This window comes from Epinephelus fuscoguttatus, linkage group LG1 (assembly GCF_011397635.1).
Source record: "Epinephelus fuscoguttatus linkage group LG1, E.fuscoguttatus.final_Chr_v1".
NCBI lineage: Eukaryota > Metazoa > Chordata > Actinopteri > Perciformes > Serranidae > Epinephelus > Epinephelus fuscoguttatus.
Window position 1 is genome coordinate 27,715,261 of NC_064752.1, and position 14,192 is coordinate 27,729,452.

Here is a 14,192-nt window from a genome sequence, read left to right on the forward strand (position 1 = left end):
TACAGAGAACAATGATGAGTACGAAATGCATCATTTGTGATAAACCATAATGCACTGTGATACACAGGGTTTAACCGAAATGTTGATGGAGCAGCATGACAATACAGAATGTCACCATAGTCCAGAACAGACATGAAGGTTGACTGCACAATAATTTTACGGCTGGAAGAAGACAGACAGCCTTTAATTCTATATAGGAAGCCTAGTGTGATTTTTAATTTTTGAGTCAGCTGTTGAATATGAGTCTTGAATGTTAGTCGACTGTCAAGTGTAATTCTGAGATATTTGTAGGACTCAACCTGAGTAATATGGCTGCCATTTAAAGTTTTGACTGGATAAGACTTGGATTATACTGTATGGGTTGTGTGAGAGTTTGTAAACAGATGATGTAAACACAGACCCTTATGACTTCATTTCATCAAGAACTTTTTAACGTTTTTGGATTCTTTGTCTACCGGAGGTATGAGAGTAAAACAAAATTATTTCACAAGTTCAAAGGTGAGTAATTAATATATACATGGTCATTTGAGGGGTGGATTATTCCTTTAAATTGTGCTTTTAGGGGGCGCTGATATGTAATTTTATCATTTTTGGAAATTCTCTAATATTTATATATGTGTCAGCCTCAAAAAACAGTATTTGTTGGGGTTTTTACCTCCATATGGGGAAGTAAAACTGACAAATTTGTCTTGTTAAAGCCGTTTACATGTTCAATGATTTACAGTGGAAGTTACTGTAAATATCATAATGCTGTCTTAATAGGATACATCCAGGAAGTGTTCCTACAATGATCATTCACTTTAACTCAATCACTCCTCTTCTCTTCTAGGCCGCCTGTTTTGCCGGAATAGGCTTCCTGTTTATGGTAATGAGCCTCAGCTTTATCATCATTGATTGGACATCGGGCACCAGCAAAGCTGCCAGTGGTCACTAGGCGCCACCTTCCATTGTCTTTTTTCAGGTTTTGTATTGTTGATTTAGATCTGTGTTGCAATGTTACAGTTTTTACTTTGAACGATGTTTGATGTTGAAGATGCCCCATCGTTTCCATCAGAGAATATTGGTCACAGAGACGGAGTCTAGAGTCCAGGATGGCTCTCGATTTCTCCGCAAAAGCTCTCACTCTAATGACATTACACTGTACAGTACATCCTGCCAAACAGTGACTGCAGATCCAGGCAAGTAGACTTTCCTGGAAAGTCGATAGCTGAATTTACAAAATAGGTCAGGTGCATAAAGATTAATGTTGACATGTGGAGGCTGTGCCTTGTGAGATGGATGTAAAAAAACAGATAAGTAACAATATAGAAAGCTGCTGTCTTTATACCCCTGTCCTTGCCGTCCCTGTCTTGTCCCTGAAATGATCTCTTATCTGCAAACTGTTACTTAGATAATAACACACAATCTGAGGCACCATCCTTTTAACTGTTGAATGACAAAAATCTATTGAATGGTAGAAAATATTTTATCATTATTTTTATGCCTATTATTATATTCTAAGTTATTTAAATAACTACATATTTGCCACTCCTCTGCAGCCACAGAGTAAAGTAATAGTAAAAGCTATTGCATAGAAAGAAAGATAAGGTTAATAGTTCAACATTTTCAGGACATACACTTACCCACGTTCTTGCAGAGAGGATTGGTGCCAATTTTCTCTCCTGAATACGGAGTAACAGCCAGCAGCTGGTTAGCTTAGCTTAGCATGAACACTGGAAAATGTCGAACTGTTTTAATAAAGAGTGCAGCCTTTTTCTCCTACTCCACTAATGCGCCCTGCTGCATATTTTTTTAAGGTCTGGATGTGTTAGCATTCCCACCTCTGACAGAGCAGGGTGCAAAACCACAAAGAGTATGTGTTACAGTGTTGTGAGCACATTTATCATTACATTCCTACCCGATATGATCTAGATGTATATTTTTTATTATTAATCTCTACTTGATGAAAAACCTCAGAAGATGCAGTAGGGACTGACGACATGGTCCTCAGTTCGGTGTCAGTGTTCTTAATGGTCGAGCAGGGATGATTTTTACCTGGATGTGTTGTTTCTGAAGATTTACTGGAAGTAATCAGAGATAACCAAAACAAAAAAAAAACAACAGGGTCACTTCTAGGCTTGGGCGGTATTAAAGTATTACAGTATACTAGGGTATAGGGAAATCTTAAAGGTATGGTTTTTAATACCATCAAAAGTACAAATGCTCCTCTTTGTAGTAAACTCATACGGAAATGCTGTATTGAGACAATGTATTGTAGTGCACAGCATTCTCCACCAGAGGTCAGTGTCTGTTGGTGGAACAGGCAGCTTAGCTAGGAAAGATGGTGACTGTGAATGGTGGGGATAACGTTACAGGACTACACAAAAAGATAAATGCCTCTGCCCCTGTTAGGGAGTTTTGCCGCATTTAACTATATTTTCAGATGACTTATCCCAACTGCAAAAGCAGTTTATTAGGCATATGATTTGATTCAACACATCATTCACTCCATTCAGCCCACCATTGTGTCGATATCAGCTGCAGCAACAAGTTTAATCGGGTCCTCCAGTGCACTTATTTTTCTGTCTATTCATTATTCTATGGGCCATAAGTATTTAAACCAGCAAGACCTGTATGCTAATTGCATATTAAACACAGCATTGTAGGCTAGACAAAGTCATACATGCAACAATAACTTTTATCATTAGTAGCTCAGCTTTTACATTTTTTCTTTTGTTTTTTTTTCCCTTTACACAAATACCATTATATGCCGTATACCCCGGTGAAATGTCAGGAAGGTTTAAACGTATAAAGAAATAGATACCGCCCAAGCCTAGTCACTTCACAAAGTGGTTAGTACCAGTTTGGTGTCTGTAAATATTTCTGCGTCCAGCACAAGCTTGATCCCTAACAGAAATGACAGACATGGGATCGCTGTCTCTTTAACAATCTCGAAAAGTCGGTGGTTAGCAATAGCACTTTCCGTTGATAAGCACAACTTCTTGTAGCCATTAATAAGTTCAAACACAAGCAAATGATTTGTGATGATGAATTCACATATCTGATAGGTGTGATTTAAGGGCGCATCCCTCCTATGTAACTAAATCGTTCGTGAAGTAATCAATCTAATGTAGATTATGAGCAAATTAGCAATGCATCGATGGTATAATATGGATGTCTTCTCAGCAATTACTTGAAATAACGTAAAGGTTAGCGTTCCTGTGAGCCCCTGCGATCATTAGTTTCCTCCTCTGGTCCGTTCTGTAGATAAAACAGTTAATTAAATGGATGTACTTTTGGAGGTTTTTAAGTGTGCGTGTTTAAAAAAAGAAAACATGGCTCCATTGTATTTGAACTATATATGCATCAGTGTTGTTAAACCTGGGCCTATACTCTATACCCTTGACTCCTGCCATTGATAGATGTACTCTTGTTTTAAACGTCATGTTTAATGTTTAATTGGTTGAATCTGATTAAGTGATGAAATGCAAAACCTGTTAATGATCTTTTTTTGTTTGTTGTTTTGCTTACATGTCTTTTATTGTCAGTGGCATATCATCAGTGGTATACTTTGGGTTGTTTCTGACTTCCTCGCTGCTTCTTGGCAGACATAACCTACTAACTCAGAGTTGTTAGTGAGATGGTGTACTTGCCTACATTTAGATTTTTTAATGATAAACTCTGTGACACCAGACTACAGTGAGTGCTGTATGGATAAGTGAGTATTGTCCAGTCAATTTGTTACACAGAAAACCTCTTTTAATCCCTTGTTTTGACATTGTATCTAGATATTTGGTTGTCTTTATGTATCTGTATGCAGAAGGGATCATGTGAATCAGCCACTGGGGCATAATGTAGTGTTAGGTGATGTATAACCAATGCAAGGGTTATATTTATATCCCCCAACTGTTCCTAGTTTGACCTTAGTGAGTTTTCCAATGGTGCACACACTTAAAACACTTCAAAACCTCACAACATGGAAAAAATAGAAACATGAGGCAGCAAAGTGAGGGGATACACTGTGTTAGTGGCTGATACAAGATGATCTCTGAGGACCTCTATTTAGATCTCAGTGTTGTTAGTCTCCCTCTTTGTGTGATTTACTGAAAATGTGTATGATCGAATAGTAACAATAAATATTGACACTGGCCAGCATTTATAAATAATGTATATAAATGTATACCCTTTATATTCTATATGCATATCTAGTTTGTACAATGTAAATAGCAAATTAAAGTTTTAGTCTGATTAAAAGATATAAATGTAATCATTTTCAAAGTGCTTTTAAACCTTTTTGTCCTTCAATTCATGTCGATTTTCTTGTATCTCTATATATTTTAATATGTTGCTGGCAGTTACTGTACTGTAAACAATGTTGCAATAAAGATAATGCAGTAACTAAAATCTGATCTCTCATCATCTGTCACATAAGGCCATCAGGCACAGGAGACATTTAAGACTTATCTGTATTTTATACTAATCTGTTTTTCAGACCCTCACCTACATTGTGTGAAATACTTGAAAATGTGTATTTAATATGATTAAAAGGCTAAAATGATGTGACCTTGAATTCATAATGCATTATTCAGTGTACTGCAATCTCTTGCGTAGATCGTGTGAGTGAATAAGCAGAATGATAACAGCTTTAGACGAACCACGAAGGTTTTGTTAGCTCTAAGAAGTATATAACCTGAATTTTTAGGCGAATATTTTTCAGCAATAAAAAGACACTGATTATATTTGATGTAATATATTTGATATGTATTATATTTCACAAGTGCATATAATTTCACCTAAATGAACAGTGTTGCTTTTTTGGCAAAATGCAAATGGTTTTAGCATGAATAAGACTAGGGGCGGCACGGTGGTGTGGTGGTTAGCACTGTCACCTTACAGCAAGAGGGTTACCGGTTCGATCCCGGGTGTGGAAGCCCTCCTGTGTGGAGCCTGCATGTTCAGCGTGGGTTCTCTCCGGGCACTCCGGCTTCCTCCCACAGTCCAAAGACATGCAGATTGGGGATTAGGTTAATTGATAACTCTAAATTGCGAATGTGAGCGCGAATGGTTGTCTGTCTCTATGTGTCAGCCCTGTGATAGTCTGGCAACCTGTCCAGGGTGTACCCTGCCTCTTGCCCGATGTCAGCTGGGATAGGCTCCAGCCCCCCCACGACCTCCAAGAAGATGAATGAGTGAATAAGACTAAGAAAATAGTTTATGAAAATGTAGGGTCAGCACTCAGTCCACAAGGTGACGCTATAGAGCTGTGGTAGGCATTGTCAATGGCGGTATGACCACCATGCACTGTAACACTGTTGGGTTTTTATGGAGCATCTGCTTAAAGTGTAAATTATCCAGCCTGTATTGGGACTATTTGGAGTCTTAGTTTGCCTTCATATTGTCAGAGGCAAATATTGTACATTTTTACCTAAACATATATAACCAACAATTATAGTTACAAAGGATTTTGCGGTTTAAAATTATTTCAAGATCAAATATATCATAAATCATACATCATGAAGTATAAGGTCCAGTGAACATTTGGGGTTTACTGGACCTTATACTTCATCCTGCTTAACTTAAGCCTGTTGCCCTCATTCATGTACACTGTTTTTTGCCATTCAGTGGTAGTAAGATCACAATATACTAATCCATGGAAAAAATAAGATGGCAGCCATCTCTGCCAAGTCAGTCAGTCAGTCAACCACGACACAAAAGTGAACAAGGTACAAAACCTGATCACATTTAATGGTTGAAACTTGTTTATTTATGATTAATATCATTTATAGTTTGATATGGTATACAAACATTACCAATTTTAGCAACAGTAACAAGCGAAGACACTGTTAATTGGAAAGTAGTTGTCTGAAGACATTGGGACTTTATTGTTGTCTCATTTTAGGACATTAGGACATAATTATCATTGACATTGTTTCATTTCTTATATTTATCATGTCCTACTAATCCAAGATAGCTAGGAGAAATTAAAGACGTACACTAAACAGAAGTTCGGGTCTCAGGAGGATATAAAATAAAGTTAATTAGTTAGTAGCAGTTTATTTCGAGCATGTAAATAGCAAATAAACAAAATAGTCATACCATGGTGGACAAACATAAAGAAAAAAACAGGTTAGTAAAGGAAGCATGAAAACTGAAAACAACATATAACGATAATTTACATGTCCAAAAAGGAGTGGGAGGAAGTACACATTTATTAATTCCCACCCCTTCTCCCTATATTAATAATAGTCAATTATGTAGCTCCCCATCACTATAAGGTTGTACAATGATTTATTCTCCTAGACCTATAATATATTATATTAATTACCAATAATATTTGTCTTACAGCACGATAGATAATTACAAAAATAGTTAGAAAATAGAAATTCATACACATATACACCCACTGTCAACATGTACAATAATTTAAATTGTGCAATAACCTTATTTTACCTTTACTGTATATATTCTCTTTATTATCTATTTTAATGCCACTGTATGTGTGTATATTTGATTTAGGTTACTACATATATATTGTTGTAAATAATCTTGTTTAGGTTACTATAGGATATATATTTTTGTAAATAATCTTGTTTAGGTTACTATATTTTGTAAATAATGTTGTTAGATTTTCTTATATTTTCACTTAACATTGCCCTATACAATATGTCTTTCTACTCTTGTAAGGAGCACCTGTAACGCCAACAATTTCCCCCCGGGGATCAATGAAGTATTTCTGATTCTGATTCTGATATACACCTCATATATATTCAAAAACAATCTCATCTTTATATCCTTATCCAACCATGACAGATGTGTTTTGCTTTGTCAAATTATGTATATACACACAAACTATGCACAATTACACAAGCTATGTATATATACATACTCACACATACACATATGGCAATAAATAAATGAATAAATAAAGAGTTGATAGACAAACACCTTCTTCATTCTTGTACCTTTTGAAAATAATATCTTCATACCTCTTTTTAAACTGGTATATGATTGGATATTTCTTGAGCTCCACATTCAAATGGTTCCATAGTTTCACTCCACAGAAATAAAAAACCCTTTTCTTGTCAAACGCACAGTCTTGAAAGTGAAATTTCCCCTTAAGTTATAACCCTCTTGCCTTTCAGTGAATCATTTCTTAATATTTCCTGGTAGTAAATTGTTTTTTGCTTTAAATATTATTGGTACTGTCTGTGCTTCCACAAGATCTTTACATTTTAAGAGTTCTGACTGTAAGAATAATGAATTTGCATGATCCCTACATCCTGTCCCATGAATGATCCGAATTGCTTTCTTTTGCAAAATAATTAATGGATGAATTGTACTTTAAGTAAGTAATATAGGTATGGAAGAGCCAGTGAACAGTATAGACTGTGATTTGAATATTCTCCTCTCAGCTGAGGAATCATATAAGCCCCTGATTTTGCCACTGGGGGCAGTAATTCATATGAAATCCCAGGCAGTTCCTGAAGGACACAGCATCCCATCTTTGACTACATTTCCCATGAAGCACCGGGAGTGGGCGTTTTTTCTTCTGGTGAAGGTTGGCCCTGCTGCTGTTGAGTTGGGAGGCGACGGCGCTGTCTAGCTGTTTGTCGGGCGGAGGGGGACTTCACGGCTGCTACGGGTGTGGCTTCAAACGTGATAAATCTCAACACGGGGAAAGAATGCGTAACGGCAAAAGGGATTAAAACAAAAAGAGAGATAAAGCAGCCAAGATAAATAGCATCTGAAAAGTGTGTGCGGTAGCTTCACTGGCAGTAGGAATCCGTATGCTCGGTTTTTCAACAGCTGGAATACTTTTTTTTGTGTGAGCTGAACTTCGTGGACCGTTTTCGTGTGTTTTAACCTGTTCTGATGCTTTACCGTAGGAGCTACCGAATTAGCTAAAAGTCACGTCCACAAAAAGTTACTCACGCTTTGTTTTCGGCCGCTGGACAACTTCTCCACTTCTCGTAAAGACACCACCAATGCTGTCCAACTGACTGAGCAACCAACGTCTGTTTGGGAATTTTAAACGTTAGAAATCCAAGTTCACAAACGCACGAGGAAATCTATGACTGTCGCTCCGTCTCGCGGATGAACGGACTCCGTCACGTTTGTCGCCACTCATCAAAAAGGGAAGTCGCCTTACTCAACTTTTCAACCCTTGTTTTTTAAATACGGGTCTGCCGGACTCCGTCGTTGATATTATTTTTTCCCAGGTGATATTTTCTCACTAAGCAGCAGTCCTGAAGCGCGCACTAGGAACCATGGGTTGTACAGTTAGTCAGGAAGATAAAGCCGCGGCCGAGAGGTCTAAAATGATTGATAAAAACCTGAGAGAAGATGGAGAGAAGGCGGCGAGAGAAGTGAAACTGCTGCTGCTGGGTGAGTAGGCTGTCACACCGCTTGAGACTGACTTGCAAAAGTGCCACATTACAGACGAATTGTGCAACAGCACGAAACCCTTGGCCAATTGTGCAAATATGACACAGGAGCACAACAGAGAAGAAGTCCATTTAGCTAATGCTATTAATAGTAACACATGTCTCTTAAAACTGTGGCCTTCATTCACATCCATACTATTTAAGTGTTTTTTCTCCACACCAGAACACTTGGTTTCACCCACCTCCTGAGGAGACAAACGTGGCAGCAGTTGTGCCACCAGATATGTAGTTAGTGTGAGTGCAGCCCTGTAAACTTGACCTGCCACTGTCTCAAGTTCAGATGTTAAAAAGCAGCATTTCCTGCTGCACTTTGCCTTCATTTCAGCCTCTGCTTATAAGGGTTTGGGGTTGAAACAGCGCTCTGGAGCACATGTCTCAGTCCACCAGAGGATCTGTTAAATACAAAACCCATGGGTGCTGAGTGAGAGATCAGAGCAGTGTCTCTTTTGACAGGGCAGTCAAAATAGGCAGTCTTGCATATTTGTGGTGGTTTCCTCCCATCAGGACTGAACTGAGGGGTCAGACATGGCAGGGTCTGGGTGATCATGAGTGGGCTTCTGTTTTGATAGAGGGTGAACAGAGGCATACATATACACAACAACTGGCTGAAAATACTGCAATGCATTGAAGACAGAATGACACTTCCCCAGGCTCTTAAGTATCTGACTGCTTCCTTTGACTGGCTTTATGAATGCTGCATACAGCTAATGGATACATTGCTATTGTCTGCAAAGTCTTTTAATATTGAAGCCCTGCTGGTGGCGTGCCTGTTCGTTTTTATTTCCCACGTCACGGCTGTAACTATAGTGTATATCGGGATACACACATTCCCTTCAATATTCAAATATGCTCAAAATGCATGGTGTACTGATTTAAAAGGCAATTTCAGTGTTAGTTGATAGGGTGTTATGCTAAATTCCTGTCAGTAGCTATAGCTAGCACACATTAATCAGACACACATCCACCCAGCAACAAAAATTGGTGCTTACAGACAGTTAATGTCTTTATTACATTATTTGTGAAGTCTAAGTAAAGTGTCAGTCAATTATGTTGCATTGCATGTGTTATTTGAGACAGCAGTTGCTTTTATCTAGGGCATATTTATATAGTAAACTGTGTAGATATACGTGAGTTTGACAAATGAAATAGGAAATGAGTTTTCTGCAGATTTGGTCCCCCCCAGTGCTGACTTCATGGCTATGGCTTTGACCCACATGCTCACCCATTTTAGACGATCCTATATTGTTTTCTAGCACCTGCTTTTTTCATGGAGCAAGGATCCACTAAGCTTTAAACCTTTGTTTTGTAACTCAGACATGTGGAAAGAAAGGGCCAGTCTGACTGACTGCCTAATCAATGCTTGGTATGAATTAAAAGTTGAAACCAGTACATTCCTGCATCAGCAATGTGTTTGAGCTCATGCTCATTGATTTACACTTCAGAAGCTACTCCACTTATTACCTCAAGAGAATCAATGTAGTTTTGAGTGAGTCATTTTGTTAGAATAGACCTGATTTTTATTGAAAACACCTCGCTGAACATATGCTCAGGTTCAAATGGATATTGATCCTGTGCACAGAGAAATCTCAGGCAAACTTGAATTACACTTGAAATATTATCATTGTTATTCCGCAGGACTCTCAAACGTACTCTTTCCTTTCTATAGCCTGTGTAAATCGGTCATAATTGGGTTATTTTGTTAACCCATTAAGTGACAGGTTGGTGATCACAGAATCACAGAATTGATTGTCACCCTCTTTCCTGACAGAAAACAGAAAATTCAGTTCAAATTGATAGGGAGGACCGTGTTTTTCTCTCCTGGGTCTTTGAAGAGACGGCTGGTAGTTAAGTTGTGCCCCTGGTTAGAAGGCTAATTACATGCTCTGCTCTGTACAGCAGGTCTCATATCAGTAATTACCATCCGGTGCAGTGTGTAGGGGTTGAGAGGAATTATAGGAGAGGTCTGAATCTGAACCGAGGGTTTGTGAATTTGTGCGTAAAGACTCACGTCATGCGAGTAAGACTTTTCCCTTCACTTGTGCATTTTGAGGGGAAAAAAAAGTGTCACGGCATGCAAAGGCTGTTTATACACAAACCTGCAATTTCTTGTGGAGAAATTCTGGTCTTGGAAAAGTCAAAGTTAAATTTTCTGAAGGGTAAATGCAGTTGTGCATAAATTAACAAAATTTGATCTGTACAGTTGATTTCGTTCTCCCCTACAATGTCTACATGTTTTTCTTTTTAAGTTAAAGACAGTGTTTCAGGCTAATTGCATTATTCTTTCTTGGAAGATGTAATCTATTACATAAAAGATGCTTTGTTGCAGTTTGTAGTTGTAGCATGATCCATCTATTGAGAGCAGTATGTGTGATGGAGGTGTGACATCCTTCCAGAGGTGCTACATCACGCCTCCAGGTATGCTTTTTCAGCACTCCCATCTGATGCCATGGTATCTCTTGGAACAGCTGAGAAAAGTCTCCCTGCTTCCTACATGGCCACACCAGTAAGTGGTCTGTGAAGCCCAGCTTGTAAATTGTGATCCAATGTCCCTCCTAAAGCAAACTCAAGAGACCCTTGAGATGAAGCGAGGGGGTTCAGGATGAAGGATGCCTTGTTTCTACTCAAATGATGGATCTGTTTTTGAATCAGCTCTGAATCAACGCCTTCCTTCAACAAGCAGAGGAAGTCTAACCACAAAAAGCTTAAACAAAATGTTTGCACTTTTATATTTTACCTGATGTAAACAAACAAATTCAATTAGGTATTCCCTTCATGACTACTTTTCTCTAATTATGCCTCACCAAAAAGAAGGCTGTGTCAGGTTGTTTTGTCTTGTTAGTTGTCCCCCAGAGAAAGCCATTAGTTAATGTAGCAGCAAGGACTTCATACCGTTGAGGCTTAAGCTTTCATTAACAGGAAGCACTCATTCACAGGCATCCCCGCTGATTCTGGTCTTTGATTGGCATTTAATCTCCTCCCCGTCCACAACAAGAATTCCTCTGCTCACTTCAGTTGATTTTCTCTATTCTTTGGCTTACTAACCTTTTTTTCTTTCTTTCAGCTCAGCACAAATGAAAAGTTCCTTTCTGGCAGCATGCTCTGCTTAAACTGTGAGAACAGCAGCCTAGTAGTAGGAAATATCTCTGCATGATTCAGCACACACACACACACACACACACACATACAGTCTTCTATGTTAATTGTATTGTACATAAACACATTGGCTTAGAGGCTTGATAGGCATTGCTGTTATGTAAATACTCTGGCGTGGTGAATGCATGCATGCTGCCTCTGGGCACATGTGCCTATAACACAAATATATAGACACAGTACTAAAACCGTCTTCGATGTGTGCGCTCATTAAAGAAGCGTGCCTCACATGTCTGTAGTGGAATACTCCCTTCTCCCCCCACAGCTGTCAGCATGACAGGATCGAGGTGATAAATGATGTAAAATAAAGACAGTTTTATCGGGCTGCGGTGAAAAGATGCTGATCGCGTTCTTAGCAGAAAAACAACTTGGTCTATTTTAAGTCTTAATAACAAGTGATACGGCAGCGCTGTCAACATGTCCATTGAGGATAGTGGACGTGTTGTTCTTTTATGACATGATATACAAGACGGCACTGCAGTACACATTATAGGCTCCTTTTATGACTTGGTCGTCGCTTCAGTGTTGAATTGGCTCGGATTCCATTACATATCCCCCCGTGGTCATTGCAGTAAGGCTGCTGCCACATGTAACAATGTAAGGCTGACATACTGTTTACCCTGCAGCTGGTTTAATTTGTGATCAAAGCATCAAATGGTTAACCTAAAATGAAGGCAGCATTGCTCATGCCATGAAGCGGGGAATGTGCTGTTGATGTTTTCAGGCTAAGAATATAACATCTGTGTGTGGATGTAAACACAAACTTGTATAACTCTAACATGGTCACCATGACTGTTTTTACATTAAGACAGAGGTCATTTTTATGAACCGACATTGATTTTTTTTTTTTTTTTTTTAAACCACAGACGACAGACAGAACACATGATATGAAACCAGTCATACGCTCTTCCTCTTTTTAATGTGGTCTCTGCAGTGTGCGTGAGGATGCTCCCTCATTAATCTGCATACTTTGCTAAAGCCTTGGTCAGGAAGTAGGGAAATGGACTCCCAGTGAAAGCTTAGGCAGTTATTGGATGATGTGAGCTCCGACGAGAAAAATCAGGATAGATAGAGCCTACCTAGATAGTGGATATTATGGTAAACTATGAGTGTGTTATACAGATTTCAGATTTTTTTTTTAGCTTGCTGCCACCTAGCATCAGTGGTGTTCTGTTGCACTGTCACAACGATCAAAATGACTGTGGGGATCAGAGATAATCAATAAAATGTAGACTGTAAAGCCACCGGTATACCTTTATATGTAGAATGAGAAGGGGTGTGGACACTCTAAAATAAATAAATGAGTAAAGAGACAGAGGAACAATTATCAGATTTATCTGAAGAAAAAACAAATAGTAATGCAAATAATTATACCAGAATGCACAGTACCAGTACAAACAACTCACCGTAAATTATACCAACATGCACATGTAAACAGTCCCAGTTCTAGAATAAAGGGTACCGTATGGAAACAATGCGGTCGGTTGGAGCTCAAACTGAATGGGAAGCAAAATTCAGTGTTCACTTAGCTGGGCGTAACTTAGCTGGGCGATGTCCGTCAATAGCTGCCTCCATGAGAACAGAACAGAAGGAAGGGGGGGGTGTATCACTGTCAGAGGGCTGCCGTAGAATGGCAACGAGGATGTCAGCCGACCAACAATTGCTACCTGGTCCCTGGTTTCGGCGATTTGCGATGCTGGCCAGCTAGGAGTTAACTAGCAGCCAGTACAGTACAGTCCTCTCTCATCTAGCTAACATTTAGCCGTGTTACTTACTGATCCATTAGAAAGAAAGCTAGCTGGACATCGGTTTTGAAGCCTCTTAGGTCACAGAGCTCCCTCCATCTCTTTAACGCTTGACTGAGGTTTACTCTTGTTTTTCCTCTTCTTTTATCACTTCTGGCTCTTCTTTGCCTCCTCAGACAAAGGAGCTCGTTTTCTTTTGCTAGGCCGTTTTTCACTTGTCTCCAAACTTTGTCCGTCTGTCATTGTGCTTGTGACTCAACTATCTCAAGCCCAACTCCTCATAAGGACTTGCTCCAGTCTCTGATTGGCTGGCCAACCAATTTCACAATACATGATGCGTTTCCTGCCATAAAGCAGATTTTTTCCGCAAAATTTTGGCACTGGTGGCAGAAGCTTATTGCACAGCTACTAAGTAACCTATGTAAACGCTGATAGATTGATTTTACCGTGGCCACTACCCTGTTCAACCCACATCATTTTCATAATGCCATATATTTAGGAAAAGATGCTATCTGTTGCCTCTTTAACCCATATACACACTACTCTCCCCTTTATCATTTTGCATGAGCCTTATGAGATAACGCACATATTTCTGTTCTTATTTTATAGAAAATATTAGCTGTGTTAGAGAGACAGTTCACTCCATATTCAAAAATTCACATATTTCCTGTTACCTGGAGTGCTATTTATCAACTTCTCTAATGCTCTGTCTAACGTCCGTCAAATCTGACATTGCAGTGCAGCATTAACAGTACTTAGATTTGGGAGTTGCAACCCAACTCCATTTATTACATTTTGTAATATATTTTGTCTGAAACTGATTAGTACGACAACCATATTTTCTTGTAAGCGTTTATCTTGTCTTGCAGTTACT

The 14,192-nt window shown here is 38.9% G+C and overlaps 2 protein-coding genes across 3 annotated transcripts in view; both read left to right on the forward strand.

The window, feature by feature from the left end:
• LOC125893499 (sodium-coupled neutral amino acid transporter 3-like) overlaps positions 1-4,367 on the forward strand; it is a 54,926-nt gene extending 50,559 nt beyond the window's left edge. For both annotated transcript variants that reach the window (XM_049584213.1, XM_049584221.1), the window contains one exon: positions 830-4,367. In XM_049584213.1, coding sequence (XP_049440170.1) covers positions 830-934 — 105 coding nt within the window. In that variant the 3' untranslated portion in view covers positions 935-4,367. The remainder of the gene's footprint in view (positions 1-829) is intronic.
• Positions 4,368-7,548: 3,181 nt separating this feature from the next.
• LOC125887053 (guanine nucleotide-binding protein G(i) subunit alpha-2-like) overlaps positions 7,549-14,192 on the forward strand; it is a 77,038-nt gene continuing 70,394 nt past the window's right edge. Inside the window, exon 1 of the mRNA XM_049573566.1 lies at positions 7,549-8,364. Coding sequence (XP_049429523.1) covers positions 8,247-8,364 — 118 coding nt within the window. The 5' untranslated portion in view covers positions 7,549-8,246. The remainder of the gene's footprint in view (positions 8,365-14,192) is intronic.